Raw genomic sequence first — 22,162 nt, 5'->3', positions numbered from 1 at the left:
CATTGCCTAACGGTAGATCGTTGAACGGTCATTCGCCCTATTCTTTTGATAGCTACGTTTAAACCACTTTGCATAGTAACCTCAAATTTTTTGTCATCATAAACGTTAAAAGGAAAATGCTTCATTGCCGCCCATCTAGTCATAACATCAGAAAAACAAATTTGATCATATTTAAAAAGAGGCGTACCTGACCCCCGAGCCCCTGGGTTGGAAGTTTAGTTGGTTTGAGTAGAGGTAGTGCCGCATTCTACTGGATGCTTTGTCACCAAATGGCGACGGAGGGTGCCATATCTCCCACCACTCGAGAATTTGTAGACTTTATCACAATAGTTGCAATACACATGAAACGCCGATGTCTCTTCTTGAGAGTGCGGATCATGAGGACTTGGAATCACCACTGGGACCTTCTTGTAGTGTTTGACAAAAATATCAGATTTCAAAGCTTTTGTCGTGTTAGTGGGTGGAGGGGGGAGGCATCTCCTCATTTCCGCTGGTGCTAGACGGAATACGTGAATGAGATCTATCATCGTTGTTGTCTGAGTCCGACGATATAGACACGTCGTACTCGTCATTTTGTTAGGAACCACCGCCCCCGCCCCCGCCCCCACCTTGATGCATTTCAGCGAGTAGCATGACCATCCTATGATCTTCTTCTATCTATAAATATAATATAAGTTGAAGTTTAATTAGGAACACAAAAAAATTAAAAAACTCAATCTTATGAAATTATGAATTGTAAAAATAATTTTTCATTACTTACTTGCATGCGTTCAGCCGCCACTCGGGAAACCTCTTCCATAACTTCTCGACGACTAGGTCGCCTTGATTTTGAGGGACGACTAGTACTTTGATATTGGGCAATTCCCTTGCCCCGATCACCACGTCCCGGTCCACCACGAGAAGAAGACATAGTGATAAATGAAAGTAGTATGGATTGAATATGGAGTATGGAATAAGTGGTAAATTACGAGCACAACAACAAATATAGTAGTAAGTAGTAACTAGTAAACAACTTAAGCAATTAGACTCAAATTTAGAAAATACATATCCTTGTTGTACGGACAGAAAAAGAAATAATGCATATTCTTGTGGGACGGATGGTATTATCAATTTTCGTTCATAACAATTAATTAAATTGCAATTCTATATAAATATTATAATAATTCCAAAGATAATTATATTATTTCTTTCAAAATATTCATTTTATATATGTAAATATATTTCCTAGTACACCATTACAAAGCGGGCAAATGAATCTTTCTTATTGATAATAATTAAAGGTGCCACTTTTTTAATTATGGAAACATGTGAAGGGCCTTTGTTGAAGATGTGGAGAATGACATTATATAAAACCTATTTTCTGAATTCTTAAAGAAAGCCCACAATTGTACCTTTCATAAAAATTGTGCAGTAAACAGAAAGTCCAATTCGTTCGTTTAAAATTTCTTAATTCGAATTCTTCTCACTCCGCTCTTAACTTCCGAAGATAGCCTTTTGAAAATCAAACAACGTAATATTAAGACCCAAGAAATTCTTAAACTTTAATAAAAATGCATGCCCTAATTAATTCTGGCCCAACAACTTAATTAGAATTCCAACACAAAACCAAATTAATATGCAGCCCAAACTCCCTTAGAAATTAATTCCATTTGGGCCAACTGCTCGATTATATCGGTCCAATATGAAACTGATCTGGCCCAACATCTTAACTTCACAAGGATAAGCCCACTTTCTTGCACCTAAGAAAAATTGGTCCAACAATTAATGCACCTTACTCCTATGGTCCAATCTTCAAACCTTAATATTCTGGCCCAAGTTCAAAATGAAAAGGCTCCAAACCAATTTAGCAGCCTCTGTACTCGCCGTCCCCATCTCTTTCTATCTATGCTATTATCCCCAAATCAAAGAACACAATTAGGAGAAGATCTTAGGCTTGTTGGGATGAATTTTTTTGCTATAAGACAATTGAAACTAGTACTTTTTTTTAAAACAGTGGGATAAACTAGAATTTGACTATATTTCTTGATTTGTTTTGAATATTTATCCAATTAATTTGTGGTGTACCAGCTATCATGTATGTTTGTTGTTTTCATTCATATGATTTGTTTTTCTATCTTGCATTGATTTTTAAGCCAAATTCTAAAATATACTACCATAGTATTCATGCTTATATTAGTATTGTTACTTTCTAGTGGCATTATTTTACATTGTACTATTTTTTTTTGGGGGGGGGGGGTGGACTATGGCTATGGCAATACATGCTATTTTTAATTGGTATTGTTAGTGTCGCTAGCATAAGACCATTTTATTACTATATGATAGAGATGGATACAAAAATGTACTCTCTCCGTCCCGCCCTACTCGCACTTATTTCCTTTTTGGGCGTCCCAAGTTACTTGCACTCTTTCCATTTTTAGTAAAAAATTTCACCTACAGCCGTCATTTTTGACTTTCCTATACACTCATTCCTTAATCTCCGTGCCGAAAAGGAAATGAGCGAGTAGCCCGGGACGGAGGGAGTAATATTTCTTGAGTAAATAAATTTATAATATATTCAATAATACAAAAACACGGTAGAAAGCGTGTTATTTTGTTATGTTGACGTTTGCCTAATCCCCAATTGTAATATTTTTTTGCACCCAATTGACAGATTAATGAACATCGCAACGAAGCTTCTTTTCCTATATTGACAAACCAAATAAGTCTCTAAAAACAAATTAGCTTAATATTAAATATGAGGAAGGTTCCAAACAGAAAGGGATGTGTAAAAATGTGTTGTCTGGATTTTGCTTCTAGAAATGGTGGCTCTCTAGAAGTTAATAAAAGACCCGTAGAGAAATCGACTTGCTTTATAAATACAACTATAAATCATATCACTCACACCACTACAACGACTAATACTCATAAATATTTTGTAGACAAAAACCCCAATCTAAAATCTATGGGCTTGTTTCAGACAAGGAGGAGCTTGTATTTGCTTTTGCTTGTAGCATGTTTAGCAATCCAAGAAACCAGCAGAGGTGAAGCTCGGACAATTCCCTTCCGATATCAACAAGGTAACAACTTCTTCTCTCCCTCTCTCTCTTGTCTGTATATACTCCCTCTGTTAATTGACACCGTTTGACTTGACACGAATTTCAATAATGTACTCGTACGTGGGTGGATAAAGTTAGTGAAAAAATCCTAAAAGTATGTAAAAGTAAGAGTATCAATTAATTGGAGACGCACGAAAACGGAAATTAATGTCAATTAATAGGGACAAATGGAGTATATTCCAAGATCACTTAGTAAAGCCCAAACATAGTCTTGTAGTTATAAATAATTATGATGCTCTTTATTTGCGTTAAATATTTCCCAACATGATAATGATGATGATGAACAGGTGACAAGAGAACATTTGCAACACTGGGAGTGGTATGCAAGTGTTGTGATGGCAGAGAAGAATCATGTACATCTTTGTGGAAAGGATCATGCTCCAAACTTCATTGTCTTCCTTGGAAATTTCAATAACATATTTTGATCAATATATATATATATATGGGAGGGTTATTCTCCTATTCATCCCTTAGATCCTTTATTCCTCTTAATATGGGGCCGTTAGATCTCATTCATCAACGGTCCAGATGATCTGCATTATTACACTATAATGGTGCATTATTAGTCAGTGTGCATTATTCAACTGAAAATCTGCATTATTACACAATAATGGTGCATTATTAGTCGGTGTGCATTATTCAACTGAAAATCTGCATTATTAAATGACACGTGGCACCAATCTAACCGTCGGATGACAAAATCGTGGGCTGAGATTAAAAAGAACAAAGAACAAAAGATACAAAAAGGAAATGAATACATCCATATATATATATATATATATATATATATATATAGAAAAATGATCAATACAAAACTTGATCTCAATACAAAATCCAGACCAAATCCTGACCATGAGATTTGACAATCCAATGGCCAATAATTAAACAAAAACACGGAGGGTCATTGTAAAGCAGTTTTAGGTCATATTATAAACTTTGGGTTTGAGGTCATGTTAAGATCATTTCATGTCATCCTTACTATAATGACGTAAAAATAAGCTTACAATGACCTAAAAATGACTTTTGTATGCTTGGTTCTGCATTTTTGTATTAAGAATGGTTTTGCATGGATCAAAACCCTATATATATATATATATATATATATATATATATATATATATATATATATATATATATATCCATATATAGGGGAGCGTTATTCTCCTATTCATCCCTTAGATCCTTTATTCTTCTTAATATGGGCCGTTAGATCTCATTCATCAACGGTCCAGATGATCTGCATTATTACACTATAATGGTGCATTATTAGTCAGTGTGCATTATTCAACTGAAATTCTGCATTATTACACTATAATGGTGCATTATTAGTCGGTGTGCATTATTCAACTGAAAATCTGCATTATTAAATGACACATGGCACCAATCTAACCATCAGATGACAAAATCGTGGGGCTGAGATTAAAAAGAACAAAGAACAAAAGATACAGAAAGGAAATGAATACATCCATATATATATATATATATTTTTCATTCAGTTGTAGTGATATACTCCATGCTTATATGCTGACTTTCTTGTCTATTTTTTCAAATTTTGATGTTGACTTGGCTTTGTTATTTGGTGAACTGAAGAAAATGGGTACAATAAGAAAATTGAATTTGATAGTGGATAAAAATGAAAATGGATAGTTAGAGCATCACTAACGCAGGCGGGCCGGAACGAACTTGCGTCCCGGCCCGCGTCATGCGCGTTAAACGTCGACATTTTTTGGCCTGGGACGGTCCCGGGGCTGCGCCCGGGGTCCGGTCCGTCCATGTGTTATGCGTACCCGTGCCGCAAATGGCGAGTCTCGGCCCGGCGTTGGAGGTGAAGCAGGCCTGACCCGTTGCCCCAATTTCTGATTTTTTTTGCATTTGGAAGAGGAAGAAGAGGGAGGGGGAGAGGAAGAAGAGGGAGAGGGGACGGAGCACCCCAATTTGATTTTCTAATTTTTAATTTTTTTTGCATTTTTTTGCATTTTTTATGTTATAATTTTTAATTTTTTAGTTTATAATTTATTATTTTTGAATTAAAAATGAATTTTTTATTTTATAATTGTTCAGCGTTTTTAATTTTTATAAGTAAAATAGGTTGAATTTATGAATAATCCAATTTAATATTTGTGGTCTGGATGGGACCTGCAGAATTAGAGGAGTTGTGGTTTGAGACTCAAATTTAGGATAATGATTACGTGGAAGGGACTTGGAGCCTGAATTGGGGATGGGGTTCGCGATGCTCTTACAAAACTAAAATTAAGATCACATACAATTTATTGAGGCGATATCATGCGGATTTATTATCAGAGTTAGAAAACACATGGAGATATAAAATCGATTATAACATTACAGTTTAATGAGGGTAGATACATTATTTAAATGGTGGATTGATGTCACATCCTAATTAGAATTAAGAGCATCTCCAATGGCGGACGTCCGGTAGGACATCTGCGACGGGCGACCGGGACGTCCGCCATTGTGGCGTTTCAACTCGGATACGGACGTCCCGTAAGGACGTCGGATGTCCTCGGACGTGCGGGCGACGGGCGGGCGGACGTCCGCCATTGTGGCGTGGGTCGGACGTCCGGTATTTAATTTTTTTTTAAAACTCTATAAATACAGCTCGTTGAACATCATTTCATTCGCACCACTTGTGTTAACAAGTTTCTCTCTTCTTTTACTACAAATTTCATTTCTACTTAATGGAGAACGACAGGAACTCCCCCGCCACGAGTGAGTCGCAGACCATGCCAGGGGGAGGGGGTGGCAGGGGCCCTGAACCACTAGCGGACGATGTCTATCGGCCGGTTATCGATATGTTGTCTACTGATACCCCCTCCAGTTTTGTTCCGGAGAATCAGTTCACCGGCGTGGATACTTTCTCTTTTGAGGAGTTGGGGCTATCTCCAGTCAGGGAGACTCTCGATGATGTGGGGACAGCGGCAAGGGGCAGGGGCAGGGGCAAGGGCCGTGGCAGGGGCAAGGGCAAGGGGAAAGCCACGGGCTCTTCCTCGCGAACGGTTGCTGAGGAGGAGGATGATGAGGAGACGGGAAAGAGGACGGTCTGGAGCGTGTGGGAAAACGTCGCGCTTTCGAAGGCTTGGGTTTCAATAGTCGAGGATCCCTATGTCGGTGCTAACCAGCATATTGACAGACTGTGGCATCGCGTCGCTGAAGCCTACCTCACACACAAACCGGCTAGGGCGAAGTGTCGCGTGCCCGAACAATACTGGAAACAGTGGGAGCGGTTGAAGCCTAAGCTTAGTCGATTTGCCGACCTCTACCAAAACAATCTCCGCCAGGCAACCAGCGGTATGTCCGAGGAGGATGTAAAGAACCGTGCCTTGGCGCAGTACCCCGACAGATCCTTGAAGTTCAAAGATTTCGACCAGTGGGGGGCATATCTCGTGGTGAAGGATTCCCAAAAGTTTTGTGGGGGTGTCGAATCGGGCTGGCAAAAGCAGACGAAGATCAACGCTTCCGGTGAATACAGCAGCAGTGCTGGTTCGCACGAGCTCCCGGAAGCCGAGGAAGTGTCCCCGCTACCTCAATCAGACTCCCGCCGGCGTCGTCGCCCGATTGGGCAAAAGGCTGTGCAGCGGAAGGCTAGGGGAAGCAGCAGCGGTAGCGGGTCGTTCGAGGTCCAATCGGAGGCCCCTGCTCCCCCAGAAGAGTACGATCGTCTCGCCCGCGCGCAGATAACGATTAGTTTGGTCCGGACCATGCATAGGTGGCATAGCACGACAAATCCTGTGTACAAAATGATGTTGAAGGATGTCATCGATGAATGTCGGCGAGATTTGGGGATGCCACCCATTGGAGATGATGGCGCCGAGATTAGCGGCGGGGACGACGGGGGCGGCACGGGCGACGAGGACAACGCGGAGTGAGCCGAGTCTAAATTTCCCGTATTATGTTGTTTTTATTATGTAATTTTTTTCTTTTTTATTATGTAATTTTTTTCTTTTTTTATGTAATTTTTTTAATGAAGCATTCGCAATTTTCCCGTATTCCTTGTCAAAATTATAATTCTGTTACGTTTATAAATAATTGTGATTTTTTTTATTGCGGGAAGTCCTAGTGGGAAGGGCGATGGGAAGGGAGGATTGTGAAGGGGATGTCCTAGTGACGTGGCAGTGGGATGGAAAGTCCTAGTGATGTGGCCGGAGGTGTTTTTGAGAAGTTCTAGTGGATGTCCGAATGGGACATCCGTGCATTGGAGATGCTCTAAAGGGTTGTTACAGCCTAGTCCAAATTCGAGAATTTACGTAAAATAAAATCTAAGAATCGATATTTCCCCTTTTTCTCTCTCTCCATATATTGGTTCAAATTTCATCGAACTCATTTCTTTTAAGATAACATTATGCAAATATTCTTCTTAATAAATTTAATTTCACTCGTAGATGAATGGTGGGTGCCAAAATTAAATAATTAATAGTTATAGTTAGAGCATCCACGATAGGAATAGCTCAGCAATAGCTTAGCCATAGCCTAGCCACAAACTCCTCCTGCCACATCATCAGCCCTAAATATCCTCCTGTCACATCATCAAGACAATCAAATAGCCCAGCCATAGCCTAGCCACATCACTCAAAATTATATAAAACAAATAATTAAGAGCATCCACAATAGGAATAGCCCAGCAATAGCTCAGTCATAGCCTAGCCACAAACTCCTCCTGCCACATCATCAGCCCTAAAAATCCTCCTGCCACATCATCAAGACAAGCAAATAGCCCAGCCATAGCATAGCCACATCACTCAAAATTATATAAAACAAATAAATAACAATCACACAACATACGGAATTAAATTTACGACACAGACACGTGAAAATTTAATAATACTATTAAAATTTAAAAAAGTACATTAATTAAAAAAAAATACAATAAAATTAAAAAAATACATTAATTAAAAAAAAGTACATTAATTTAAAAAATTCACTCCTCGTCTCCGTCGCCTCCTTCGTCGCCGTCGTCACCGTCGTCGCCGCCTCCGTCGCCACCGTCGCCGCCGCCTTCACCCAAATCGTCACGCATGCTCACGAGCAATGCGTGAAGAAAACTCTTCTCCTCAGGTTCCGTCGCCGCCCGCCATTCGGCTAACGTCTTGACCATCTGAGCGCGCGTTTGTTGACGCGCGAAGAATTTGAGATCCTCTGTGGACTAGCCAAGGGGGGATGCCGACTGGACCTCCTGGGAACCCCCGGCGACCCCCCTCGCCTCCCGTTGCGCCCGCTTTTGCCTAGCCGGGCGAGGTCGGCGAGCAAACGAACGAGGGGTGGGGATCACCTGGGCAGTCTCGGGGAGGTCGTGGGAACCACCACTGCTGCTGCTGTAATCACCGGTGTAGTTCAGTCGTTGCTTCTTCGGCCAGCCAGCGTCGACACCTGCTCGAAACTTCTCGGATTCATTCAGCACCACAAAGCAGTTCCAGTAGGTGAAATCGTTATACAACCCGGGCTGGGGGAAGGCTTTATCCTCTATCCTCCTGCAGTTATCCTCCGTTTGGCCACTGCTCTGCATGCGGAGGGCGTTGGTGTACAAGCCCAAAAATCGGGAGACCGCAGCCCTGATTCGGTCCCACGCCTTCTGGCAATCCTCCCCGGTGCTTGGCCTCCCATCCGGGCAAAATGTCTCGTAGGCTGCTGCTATTTTAGCCCACAAGTTGACGATCCTCTGATTGTACGAAGTGAGGGGATCATCGCAAACACTCACCCACGCCTTGGACAGCGCGACGTTCTCCGCATCAGTCCACCTCCTCCGTACCGAGCAATCGTCCTCACCAGGCTGCGACGACTCGCCGACCCTCTTCCCCTTGCCCTTCTTCTTTGGGGCGCGACGACCCCGCACTGCTCCCCCCATTTGAACGGGAGTATCCGAAACTCCGAGAATATCAAACCCCAACTCCTCTAAGAAAAAAGTCTCAAATTCCGTGAACTGCGCCTCCGTTGGGGTCGATCTGTGTGAAGAAGCAGTCGAAAAATCAAAACTGGGGCGATAGACGTTTTCCTCCCCCGGCATCCCCTGCGTCGCCGGTACCCCTCCTGTCGGGGGCTGCATCGCCGTCCCCCCCCCCCACCGGCATCATCTGCATCCCGGGCACCCCCCGGCTTCATCTGCATCCCGGGCACCCACCCCGGCATCATCTGCATACCGGGTTGCATCCCCGGTACCCCCTGCCACGCCGGCATACTCCTCCCCAACTGCCATCCCGGGCATATTCCCCCCGGCTGCCATCCCGGGCTTCATCCCCTGCCACGGGTACATGTTGTAGTACCCTAGCATCGGACTCCATCCACCTCCCACGGGTACCGGGGGAGTTTGAGACCCGCACGTCACTGGAGTACATTCGTTGTTGTTATCCATTTCGCGTTGTTGCTCTTGTACAGAAATTAAGATAGAGAGAAAACTCATTAAAATAAGTGGTGCGAATGAAAATGACGTGCAAAGCGCGTATATATAGTGTTTCAAAAATTAATTTTAAAAAAAAATCCGCTGGGCGATGCGCTCGGCGATCCTGGCGCCGAGCGGATCGCCGAGCGCCCGTATATCGCCTAGTGCTAGGCGATTTTTTTTTCGGAAAACCACTAGGCGGTTGCAATGGTTCGCCGAGCGCACCGCCTAGCACCGGGGCTCGGCTAAGCGGTGCGCTAGGCGCCATTGTGGATGCTCTTATGATTCAATTTGTTGATGCCGATTTTTAGCATGATTCACGTCATTGTTTTTACAAGATATCAATTCGGGCCATAGCTTTTATAATTTATGAATTATGATTGTAATAAATTAGTATTATTACATTGGAATTGTGATCAGTCAAAGGGATTTGACCGCATCATTCATATAAATGGACATTTAATTTATGAACATAAATTAAATGATCCTCATTCCATCCTATTAAAATAAAAACTTTTCGATGACACGAGTTTTGATTTAAAATTAGTAAAATAAGAAAGGAGTAAAAAAGAAAAAGAGTATTATTAGTTGAAAATGGGCTCACCTCATTAGAAAGAAAAAAGTTATCAAAAATAGAAATGTGTTATTTTTATGTAACGAACGAAAATGGAAAGAGTTTTCTATTTTTATGGGATCGATGTACATTCGCAGCAATGTTTTAAAAACCGGACCGGCAAACGAACCGGCGACGTTACTGGTTCACGGTTCAACCTGTCCAACCGGTCGAACCACCGGTCTAACCGTTTTACTGTTGCAAATATATATAAAAATATATTAAATTTAGTAAATGATTTACAATTAATAATATATCACAAAACATTAAACCTTAAAAATAATTAGTGATGTATAAATATAAATAATATTAAAATTTAGTATATATATTCAGATATATATATTTAATATTAGTTAGTCTAGATAAAAAATTTAATATTTCATGTATTAAAATAGATAATGTTTATATTAATTTAATAAAATTTATTTCGTAAAATAATATATAATTAAATATGAATTAAGTACTTATTAATTAGTTTAGATAAGATTATTCATTAATGTCAATAGCTAGGGTATATAAATTAAGTATGTAATATAAAAAATTTATTTATAGTAAATAATGAATCTTATATGGTACTAATAATAATACAGGTGGTAAGTAAAGCATCATTAAAATATAAAGGATGATAATTATATATATTATAATTAACAATTATATTAAAGAATAATAAATTTAAAATGAATTATTAGTTTTTGTAGATAAAATTAATGGTTAATGTATAAAAATATTTAACATTCAAATTGTTCAATGAGTCCATGTGGTGGAGTGGTAGAGGTCTTCTTAACTAGAAGAGAGGTCATGAGTTCAACCTCTACCAACAACAAATTTTAAAAAATTTTGAAAAAAAAAATAGAAAATCGGTTTCCGGTTCACGGTCCAACCAGTCCGACCGGCCGGTTCCACCGGTTCACGGCGGTTCAATGCAGTGGTGGTTTAAAGGGGTGAATCGGACTAAAACGGTTCGCGGTCCGACCGGTCGAACCGGCCGGTCCGGTCCATTTTTTAAAACATTGGTTCGCAGTAAATGACTGCGATATATTAATTTTCTCTATACCGATTATCGGTGAGTGATAAATAATTGATTAAAGTTGGCCACTAAAACGGAGTTATAAAGGAGTTAGGAGTAAAACCAAAGGAGCAATTAATAATGTTAATTATCATATATATATATATATATATATATATATATATATATATATATATATATATATATGTATAGTTCTCATTAAAAATGTACTCCCTCATTCCCTTAAATTTTGTTACATTTTTTCATTTTTATCCGTCCTACAAAATTTCTCGCATTTCACTTTTTACCATTTTTTTAGTGGACCCTATATTCCACTAACTTATTCCAACTCGCAATTTATAATAAAACTAATATGTAAAAGTGTGACTCACTCTCCACTAACATTTTCAACTAACTTTCCATTACATTTCTTAAAACTCGTGCCATGTTAAAGTGTTACAAAAATTAAGGGATCGGGGGAGGGAGAATTTAATATTCTAAATTATTATGTGCGGTAGAGCCAACGTTTTCAACGCCCCCCGGCCGCCAGCCCGCCTTGACTAAACTTGTTATGACAAAATAGAAAAATTGTGTAATCGAGACAAATAGAAACGTAAAGAGACACAAATTTATGTGGTTCACCAACAATCCATCAATCACAACCTTTCCTTAGTAAGACGAAAGTGTGGCCACACTTTTCACCCACGAGACCGGCCGACTAGCAAGGATGTCTCACGATCCCAACTGTGTACATTAGTCTGAGATGGTTTGCGGCCCTACTCAGACCCAAATTCGTGTACATAGTCTTATTGCCTAATGGATCGAACTCACAAACTAGACATTAGACAATATAGCCCTAGAGCTTAATGGAGCGAACCCACTAACTAGACATTAGACGCACAAAAACATCATCAAAACAATCGCAGGCATGGGATAACATTTAAACCGCCCTTGTAACACCATAGTCATGATTTCAAAATATGAAAGAGTTTAGGAAATAAAGCCCACCCCATTCGCTTAAATACTTAATTCTATTTATTCCAACTCCGACCTAACCTCGTTTGCAGAGAAAATGCTTTTGAAACATAAACAAAGCATTGATAGGGCTCGTTACAAGCATGGTTTTATAGGGGTTTATTACACTAACAAGGATGATAATGTACGAAAAAAGTGTGTATTTGAGTGTGCAGGGGCTGGAAAAGTGCTGAAGCAGCGAAGTGCATGGACGACTTGATCAACTTGAAAATGAAGCAAGAAATGACCAAAACCGAGAGCAAGCTGATCAGTTCCGGACAAGCAAGGGAGCCTGCCCGACCAGCGAGTTGGTCAAGTGGAGTTCACCACATGAGATGATGAGTCATAGGAGAGAGAAAATAATATGCCATCTTAGGGGCATTAATGTTATGACATGATGAGCTTAACCTAGGGATTTGAGACAAAGCCATCCTATAAATCGTGGGGAGAAGACACAAAGAGGGAGTTCGGTCCTTTGAAGAGTCCAGTATCATCACAGTCACTTCACAGTCCACATTTACACTTTAAGCATGGAGAACGGGAGCTAGGAGTTATCGGAGTCACTTTCTACTTCAACTTTCCTCTCTTGTTCCTCGTCAAGGAAGAAGAGACTCTGATCTGCCAAGAAGCCTTCATAGTTTATTTTTCTTTAAACCCCGAGGGGTCAAAACAGTTGTTATTCAGTTTTAGTTGATGTTTTTTCTGAAGTTTCAGTTGTTATTCAGTTTTTCTCTTAGTCGCTACTCTCAGTTACCTCTTTTTGTGATCGTTCTTTTGAATATGGAGTTGGGAATTCTGTTCTGTTTTGTTAATCGAAGATCATTTATGAAATGGAGTTTTTAGTGCAAGCTGTTTTGAATATGATGTTCATTGGTCTCGCTTTCTTTGCTTAGCTTAATTCTGTTTTGATTTGGCGTAATTCAGTCGTTCATGTTTAGATATGATATTTTGGATGAAGTATGCAATGCATGTCTATTTGAGTTTTGTGATTTCTGAGTTAGATCTTGTTTAGATTACCTATCGATTGCTCTGTTTTCGATTTATCGTAGTTGGATCTAAGTCAGATTACCTATCGATTGCTCTGTTTTCGATTTATCGTAGTTGGATCTAAGTCTTTACTCGTCAACTTGCATGAAAATAAGATGGACCTTTAGATCTGTTTTTCTCTTCGGCTAAGTCGCATGGATCCGTGTTTTAATTTGTTTGTTTCTCTCTTGGATGTCATATGCTATGTTTTCATCGGCCGTGTGTATTTTATTTGTTGCTTAGCGAAGAAGAAGGTCATAGTTCGTTAGGATTGCAGTCACTGTCACCTTTTCATTTTTGCAGCTTTGGTAGTACGAGAGTTTCCTTTTTGTGGTCCCATTTGCTTTGTGTTTACGTGTTGTTTCTACGTGAGTTGATAAGTTTGAAGTTATGATGTCTTCTTATTGCTAGTCCAGTTGATCAAGTTAGTTTACTACTTGAGTATTTTTAGTCTTAGTTAACCCACCTGTAGTGAAGCGTGGCAGCAGCCAACCCCCACATGTCTCATACACAATTCAACCCACTTCTGTCCCTGTGGGATTCGACTCTTACTTCCCTTTACTAGTTGATAGTATTGTGGGTTAAGGTATTGAAGGCCCTTAGTCTCTTAGTTTGCATAACCAACAACCCAATAGTTGCCGACTTGATCAGCTCAATACCTAACTTGATCAGTTGCGTTGACTCAGCGTGCTTTAATTTGTTCTGCGAACTAGAGTGTTTTTGCAATCACTAAAGGACATAAGGTGCACCTTTCAAGCATTCATCAGCACAAGGAAGCAAATAAATAATTAAGATACATGTGTCCTAAAGCGTCGAAATTTTTCTCTTTTATTCCTAGAATTTTTCAAACTCAACTTATTTAAATCATAAGTTTTAATCAGGTTTTGATTAGTTGTATTTTCTTTAATTGTGTCTTAATTATTCGATTATTCGCATTACTGGCTCACCAGAATTAATTTAAAACAAAGCAAGCCCATTTCATTCTACAGACAGACCTTTTATTTATGGCCCAATAATCCCATAGCCTAAACTTAACAATTCTTCTCACAGGCCCAACCAAGATAAGAGCATCCACAACCGTGCTCTTGCCAGCGGCACGGTTGTGGGCCCGGGCGGTACTATTCATGCCTGCTCTCTGGCAAGAGCACAATACCCACAACTGTGCTCTTCCGCAAGGACGAGCACAATTAATATAAAATTCAATTAAACAAAAACATTTCCATAATATTAAAATTCATTTAAAAACCACAATAAATATTACAAATTACAAATAAAATTAAAAATTACATAATTAAAATCCTAAAAATTAAAAATTACATAATTAAAATCCTAAAAATTAAAAATTACATAATTAAACTCCTAAAAATTAAAAATTACATAATTAAACTCATAAAAATTGAGATTTAGAGAGTTGTTTAGTATAGTGTCATTTTTTGTGTTTGAAATGAGAGTATTTATAGATGAAAGTATGAATTTTGGGGTAAAAATAATGAAAAAAAAATAAATTAAAAGTGTGGAAAAAATGGATATATATTATAAGGAAGTGAGAAAATATTTTTTTTTATTAATTTTGAATTTTTCAGATTTTTTGATTTTATTAAAAAAATAATAATAAAAAATGATAAATCAACGGGCCAATCAGAAGCTGCCACGTCGCCACCTCGTGCTCTTGCCGCTGGCACGGACGTGCTCTTAGCTAAGAGCACCACCCTGCCAGCGGCAGGGCGCATCAACGGACGAGCTCTGTCCTTGCCAGCGGCAAGGACGGCGGTGAGCATGCTGCTCACCGCTGCGGATGGTCTAAAAGAAAAAGTCCGTAGCTCAAAATAAATATTGCCTCCGTCTCACAATGAGAGTCCTATTTTCATTTCGGTCCGTCCCACAATAAGACATATTTTACTTTTACCATAAATGATATGTTGGTCTTATATTCCACCAACTTATTACACTCACATTTTATTATAAAACTAATAAGAATATAATTTAATGTAAATTCTAAATATTGTACAAACTCCAAACTATGATCTGCACCGTTAACAAATGTCAACCAATTACAAAATAATATCAACAGAAAATATCAACACAGTGTCAACGGTTGACACCGTGTTGATATTGTGTTGACATTGTGTTGATATCAAAATCTTGAAAATTTACACTGTGCTGACACTATATTGAAAAATTTGAAGTTTATAGAATATATGAGTTTGTATTTTATCACTACTCAAAATTAATAAAATATATATATATAAATGAGTCTCATATTCTACTAAATTATTCAACTCACTTTTATTTAACTTTCTTAAAACTTTATCATAATAAAAAATAGTTCTTCAACATAATCAAAAAGACTTGTATCGAAGAATAGAGGAAGTAACAAAAAAAAGGACTAAATAAAATAAAATAAAACACATAAAAAAGGCCCCTCGCAATGACAGAGCAGAATCCCCGATTTGATCACCTCTATTTTGAAACCCTCTCTTACTATGTTACCAAACTCAAGAAAAATAAACGAAGGTTGCCGCCAACTCTGCATTCTCCTCGCACGCCCACGCCATCTCCACCCCGCACGGCTCGTCGTTGCCTACACACTGCTCCGTCCAGCCGCTGCCGGGAGTTGCTCGTGCACGCTTTCTCCTCCACGAAATTCCGGCACTCCTCTCCGTCACGCGCTGCTACTCGGCAGCCCCATGCACGCTGGAACGGTCCCGAAAAATTCGTACAGCCCCGAAGATACTTTTAAGTTCGTAGTTCCGATTCTTTGAAAGTTCGCCCATTAATCGGTCTTCTTTCGGTATTTTCAGAGTTATAATGGAGTTATTGTTCTATGTTATAGGATGTGTATGAGATTGAACCAGAGATTGGGGTTGTTGTGAAGTATTGGACTTAGGCTCTCTTCGCATTAGCAAGACAGCTCTCTTCACCTCTCTTACTCTCGGTTCCCTCTGCTCCTTCTCTATCCTCTCTGATTCATCTTCTTCTTTCTTGTGATGGTGAACAGAGTGTGTGTGAGTGAGTGAGGCGGCTGGGAGAGATTAGGGTAGTAGCCGTGTTTATGAGGGAGTATTTTGGTAAGAAGATTGCAAGTCAAAGGGAAATTAGATTGCTAACTGAGAGTACTTATTGAGTTGCTGGCGTTGGAAACAAAAGAGAGTGTCTTTTTGGCTCAAGAAATTAATTAATTTAGCTCAAAACTCTCAAATACTAATCTAATAGATTGTATTTCGAAAGATTAGACCTTCAGTATTTATTTAATTTACCGTACCCAACCAGGAATTGAGTCGATCAAATTTGTAATTTCGATAAGCACTTAAATATCAAAATAAAAAGGCAAATTGCATCTAAAGTCACGAACTTTAATAAAAATTTGATTTTTCCTTTTAACTTTAAATGTTGCGTTAAAAGTCAAGAATTTTATCGGGTTGTACAAATTTCTCATCTTACACAACCCGATAATTTTCCGGCATAAACTTATCCTACGTGGCAGCCACAAGCATGACTTGGCAGCCGGAACACAAAAAGACATCATTTTGTATTTGTTGAAAATAAATTAAAATTTCAAAACAATCGGTCAACTCCCTTCTCCACTCTCCTCACTTCACTTCACCCAAATCCCGTCGCCTTCCACCTCCACCATCATCTACCGCCGGCCGTCACCTCGGCGATTCACCCTCGGAGAAGTACCGGAGAGTCTCCCCTCTCCGCTATCTCCCTCGCCCGACAGAGATCCCCAACAGAGAAATCCCCAAAATCCCGTCGACACCTAATTCACTCCACCACCTCCGTTCTGCCTCCTCGGTGGAGTCGCCGATACAACGGAGTTGCGAGGCTACAGTTCGGACAGCCCCGTCTGTCTCCGCGTACACCGACCGCCGCGGATAGCATCGCCGTCGCTGGCCACCACCCGCTGCGATTCGCCGTGCTGCTCGCTCTCGCCGAGTGTTCACCCAGGTCCGAAATTAAAATTAACATTAAGAGGGAGAAAAGGAGGGAGAGAAAGAGAAGAAGGGGAGGAGCAGGTGTTGCGCGGCGGCGCTGGAGTGAGGAAGTAGGAGATTTTTTATTTTTTTTTTAAATTAGGGATTGGGTAAATGAAGTGGAAAAAGAGTGACCGGAAAGGGAGTAAATACACTCATCATCCAAGGCATCTTCCACGTCAGCATGAATACAAACATCATCACACTGCTTACCCGGAATACCCGACTCGGTAAATCGGCACACGAGAATAAAGTTCATGACTTTTAACACAACATAACATTTAAAGTTAACAGGAAAAATCAAATTTTTATAAAAGTAGATGACTTTAAAGGCTATTTGCGCAAACAAAAAAGCACTAAACTTTAATCAACATTTCGAAGCAAGAACATTTGTTTCATTGATGTCACTGTATTTAAAAGCAATAAATTTGGCAGAGTAAGGGTTTGAAAAAGCTGGGTGTTGTACATACATTGTGAGTGAATGCAAAGATGTTAACGGAGCAGACCAAAATAAAAAATACCCCGCCACTACTTTTGTAATTGTAAATGCAACGCATAATGAGGCACGTTAGTCGTGGATAACGACAAACGTCAGTTCCTTCCGCCACCAATCACAAAGGCTTGTCACCTCCTCCCTCCCTAATCTAATTATTGATGCTGCCATTTCCTTAATTAAGGGATTATCAACCTCCACCACTTAAATCTTGATCCAGATATTCTTTTATTGGGTTAAAATACTTTCTTTTATGTTTTTTGAATTTTGTATTAATTGTTGTCGGTATAGCCACGCACGAAACATTTACTACTACTACTACTCTTATTCACGCACAAAGACACACTTGATTGTTGCATAAAACATATCCATGATGCTCTTTTTTTTAAATCGCTTCTTTGTCAAAGTACATAACTCGCACATAAGTTTAAGGAGCAATAACTATGAAATTATTGTGGAATATATAATAATATTATTAAAAGATTTAGAGCGTCCACTATAAGGTGGACGCGGCGGTCGCCGCGAGCGGGGCGATGGCGGGGCGGAAGGCGCGGCGCTTATAGTGGATGGGGTGTCCGCCGCGAGGGTGGACGCGGCGGAAGGGGTGGAGGGCGGCGGACGAGGCTTCGCCGCGAGTGGGGCGAGGACGCGGCGTGCATGGTATAGGCGCGGCTATAGCCGTGACTATTATAGTGGCGGAAATCCGCCGCGGCTATAGCCGCATGGTTTGAAATTTTTTTTTTTCGTTTTTCATATCTATAAATACCACTCTCCCTCCTCCCCCACTCCCATTTTCACAACATCCATACACCCACTTTCTACAAAAACACTCTCTACAAAATGCACCGAGGAGACGACGAATCACCCGACACTGAGGAATCGGGATATGACAGCAATCCATCTCAGCCGTCGGGTTTTGGTGGATATGCTTCTCAGCCGTCGGGATTTGGCGGATATGCGGTTCCGTCACAGTCTTGGAGTTGGAATCAATCTCCACCACCGTGGGCATCGAGTCCACCCCTTCCTCCATCTCAGTCGTGGAGATCCTCACCAACGCCGCCCGTTTTACAACGGAATCTGAGTCGTTCCGCTTTTGGAGATTACCGACCCAACCTAGACGCGCTTCACCTGGCGCGGCCGGGTTCCCCTTTTCAAGCCAGCCAATCTCCGATCACCGAAGCGGATCAAGACGCATTTGATACTATGTTGGGTCTGCTCAGTACCGGCATCCCAGATACGCCGGTAGCGCGGGTGGAAACACCTGTTCCGACCCGAGGAGGTGGCGGCAGCCGGGGCTCTGGTGGCGGTAGGGGCAGAGGCCCTAGGGGCGGAGGCGGCAGTCGTGGCACCGGCAACGTCGGTGGACACTCGGGCAGCTCCCCCGGCATTGCGAGTAGCGAGGGTAGTGGCCCCGGCGATAGCGGTGATCAGCCCGAGGGGTCCAGCCGCGGCAGGCCATACAGCAAAGACGAGAGCATTGCCGTGGCGAAGGCGTGGGATGCTATCACTTCGGACCCCGTGGTGGGTACCGATCAGGAGTCGGGGAGCTTTTGGAGGCGCGTCATGATGGCATACGAGGAATTGAAGCCCGACGGCGCCGAGAAGCGCGACCCAGAACAGATTCGAAAAAAGTTCGGTAGGATTCTGCGGGCTACCAAGCTGTTCGCGTCCATATACGAGAACAACCTTCGCCACGCCGAGAGTGGCAGAAGCGCAGAAGATGTGAAGACCCTGTCGGAGGGCCAATACCGCAAGACGGGCGAGCCGAAGTTCACCTTATGGGAGGAGTATCTTGTCCTCGCGGATTGTCCGAAATTCAGGTCGATCGTGGCGAACGAGGTGGAAACAGCCGGTGGCCCGAAGCGCACAAGGCACAACCTTGCCGGGGAATACAACAGTGGGAGCGGCTCGCACGAGTTCGAGCAGTCCGACGAGCAAGTCGAAGAGCCAGCCGCGACTCACATTAGGCGACGACGGCCCATGGGACAACAGTCCTCTATCCGCAGAGCCAGAGGAGGTAGAAGTGCTTCCCGCCAAACGGCGGCCACGTCCGGATCGCGCATCCCCCAGTCTGCCCCAATCCCACAGCCCACGGTGCAACCCCACGAGGTATTGGCCAATAGCATAGACGTAACATTGATGCAACAACTGCAAGACGTATGCAGGTCATACGCAGGGGAAACTGACCCGTACGTCAGGAACGTCTACAAGAGGCTCATCAATCGGCTTGAGAGTCGACTGGGGTTGGTTGATAATGCGCCTGGGGATACCGCGGCCGGCAGCAGCGAGAGAGGAGGAGGAGGAGGAGGAGGAGGAGGAGGAGAAGAAGAGGAAGACGAGGAAGCCGACTCCGACACCGAGTAGACGGTGCCGGAGTTTTGTAGTTGTATTTTATTTTCATTATTCGTTGTATAATTTTACCAGTATGCAATACAATGAATATTCGGCCTAATTACCTCGTATTCTAGTTATTTACACTGCGATTATTTAAATTACACTTGATTAAAAATGAAAATTGATTATAAAATTTTGGGGCTATTGGAGTTGTCCACTATAGTGGCGGAAGTAGAATTTTGGGGCTATGGACAAAAAACTGGGGCGGGGCTATTGGGCGTGTCCACCTTATAGTGGACACTCTTAGTATGTCCACCTTTGTGTGTTACTTTCTCTCATTTGTAGGATTTTAAAAATAATTTCTCTGATATTCTATATTGCATTTGACATACTACTCATTTAATAATCAAACACCGGCAGTGTGAAAGAAGGAATGGAATCTGACAGTGTATATTCCATTTAGATTTCAGAGTAATCTGCAAAGAGCTCATACTTTAACCATGTACATAATTCCCCCTATCCACAATCAAATATACTACTTTCAGTTATTACAAGCACTACTTATTTAACTAATGAAATACTATAAAAAAAATATAGGCCCAAGTGAGAATAAAAAGGGGCCCAAATGCGGGAACCTAGTGAGAGGCGGACCCCACCACCATCTTACAACTGTATTTCAAAGTGCACCGCCGCGCTTGTGCTGCTCCAATTGCTAGGGTTCCCACCTTATATAACTACTCACTCTTCACCTAAATTTCCCACCATCTCCGCCTCCCACATTTCGCATTGTTTTCCAAAGTTGCCATGGCGCAAGAGCTTCACGACGGAGAGTTCTGGCTACCTTCAGAGTTTCTCACCGACGATGATTTGCTCATGGACTTCAAGTCCAAGACCAAGACCAAGAGGGCGGATGATCTGAGCTCAGCCACAGAGACCGAGAGCGACGAAGACGATTTAACTCACACCTCCAAGGTTTCTACTTCTCTCTCATATTTATCTCTCATTTGCTTGCTGAATTTGAATTTATGAATTTTCAATTTTGTAGGGGTTGGAGTCGCCGCAATCGACTCTCTGCGATTCTTCGTCCAAGGGAATTAGTGGTTGGGATTTACTATGTGCTGCTGCAGAGCAAGTTCAGAGGATGCGAATTACTACGTTTGTCAAAACACCGACTCCGCAAACCCAAACATCTCTCGCTTTTCGGCACCTGCAATCTCAAGAACTCGCTATGAATCAAGAACTCAGGCTACCACAAGAGTGGACGTATTAAAGCTGGGATACATCGAATCGCTAAATCATGAATTTTGCATTTTTTCATTATACTTTTAGTTACTAGTAGAGAAAAAGAATATGGGTATACGGCACGGGGGGTACGCAGAAATTTTTGTTAGTAGTGGCTTCATTATATATACTCTCATTATCTATGAAAAATAGTCTTATGGACGAAACAAGTTTTAATGCTTATTGGAATCTTATAAAGATAAAGAGAAGCAATGATAAAGTACAATGTGAGGGGAGAAAAATTGATGGAAATCTTTCTATAAATAGAAACGATATTATTTTTGGTTATTATACCAAAAAAATAGTATTTTTGTAAACGGGCATATAGTATTTTTTATGATAAAAAATATAGTAAAAATACAACAAGTTTTCGCATAATTAGATTGAAAAATAAAAGTCTAAAAATTTAATTTATGGATTAAAGTCCCTAAGAAAATAAAAATTGAGTTTACATCGATTATTTGGAAAGAAAATTAAAATAATACTTTGTAAATTATCATTATGGAAAAAAGTTACTCCCTCTTTCCCATAAAGATGGTCTCACCTTGACCTGACACGGGTTTTAAGTAATGTAATAAAAAGTGAGTTGAAAAAGTTAGTGGAATGTAAGTCCTACTTTTTTATATTAATTTTATAATAAAATGAGAGTAGAAATGATTTAGTGGAATATGAAGTTCACTACAAAATATGGTAAAAAGTAAAATGAGACAAGTTTTGTGGGACGGACGAAAATGGAAAAATGGAACAATCTTTGTGGGATGGAGGGAGTATAAATGGACTAGTCCTTCACAAATCCGACACTAATCGGGTGGAGCTCAAGGATTAGTGACGGATCAGTTTATCCCAGTTAGTGACGAATTTGTGACGCGGTAATTAAATCCGTCAAAAATTTGACGGAACCGTCCAAAATGTACCAAATGTGATCCGATTTCAAATGT

General features: G+C 40.9%; 1 protein-coding gene and 1 long non-coding RNA gene across 2 annotated transcripts; both read left to right on the top strand.

The window, feature by feature from the left end:
* The first annotated feature begins 2,895 nt into the window (after positions 1-2,895).
* Positions 2,896-3,568, top strand: LOC121800442. The gene is made up of 2 exons (XR_006050504.1): positions 2,896-3,056; positions 3,383-3,568. It is a non-coding gene; the product is annotated as an uncharacterized LOC121800442 (long non-coding RNA).
* Positions 3,569-20,684: 17,116 nt separating this feature from the next.
* Positions 20,685-21,391, top strand: LOC121800290. Its single transcript, XM_042199866.1, has 2 exons — positions 20,685-20,915; positions 20,989-21,391. The coding sequence occupies exons 1-2, from the start codon at positions 20,748-20,750 to the stop codon at positions 21,211-21,213; spliced, it is 393 nt and encodes a 130-aa protein (XP_042055800.1). The 5' UTR covers positions 20,685-20,747; the 3' UTR covers positions 21,214-21,391.
* Positions 21,392-22,162: the final 771 nt, after the last annotated feature.

This window comes from Salvia splendens, chromosome 4 (genome assembly GCF_004379255.2).
Source record: "Salvia splendens isolate huo1 chromosome 4, SspV2, whole genome shotgun sequence".
In the NCBI taxonomy this organism is placed as follows: domain Eukaryota; kingdom Viridiplantae; phylum Streptophyta; class Magnoliopsida; order Lamiales; family Lamiaceae; genus Salvia; species Salvia splendens.
Note: the sequence above shows the minus strand (reverse complement) of the source record. Positions and strands in the feature narration are given on the sequence as shown.

What these genes read in the sequence shown, in the direction of transcription:
- LOC121800290 (XM_042199866.1), top strand. Translation starts at nt 20,748, where the DNA reads ATGGCGCAAGAGCTTCACGACGGAGAGTTCTGGCTACCTTCAGAGTTT. An exon ending in ATTTAACTCACACCTCCAAG is followed by an intron (nt 20,916 to 20,988) that starts GTTTCTACTTCT and finishes TCAATTTTGTAG; the next exon opens with GGGTTGGAGTCGCCGCAATC.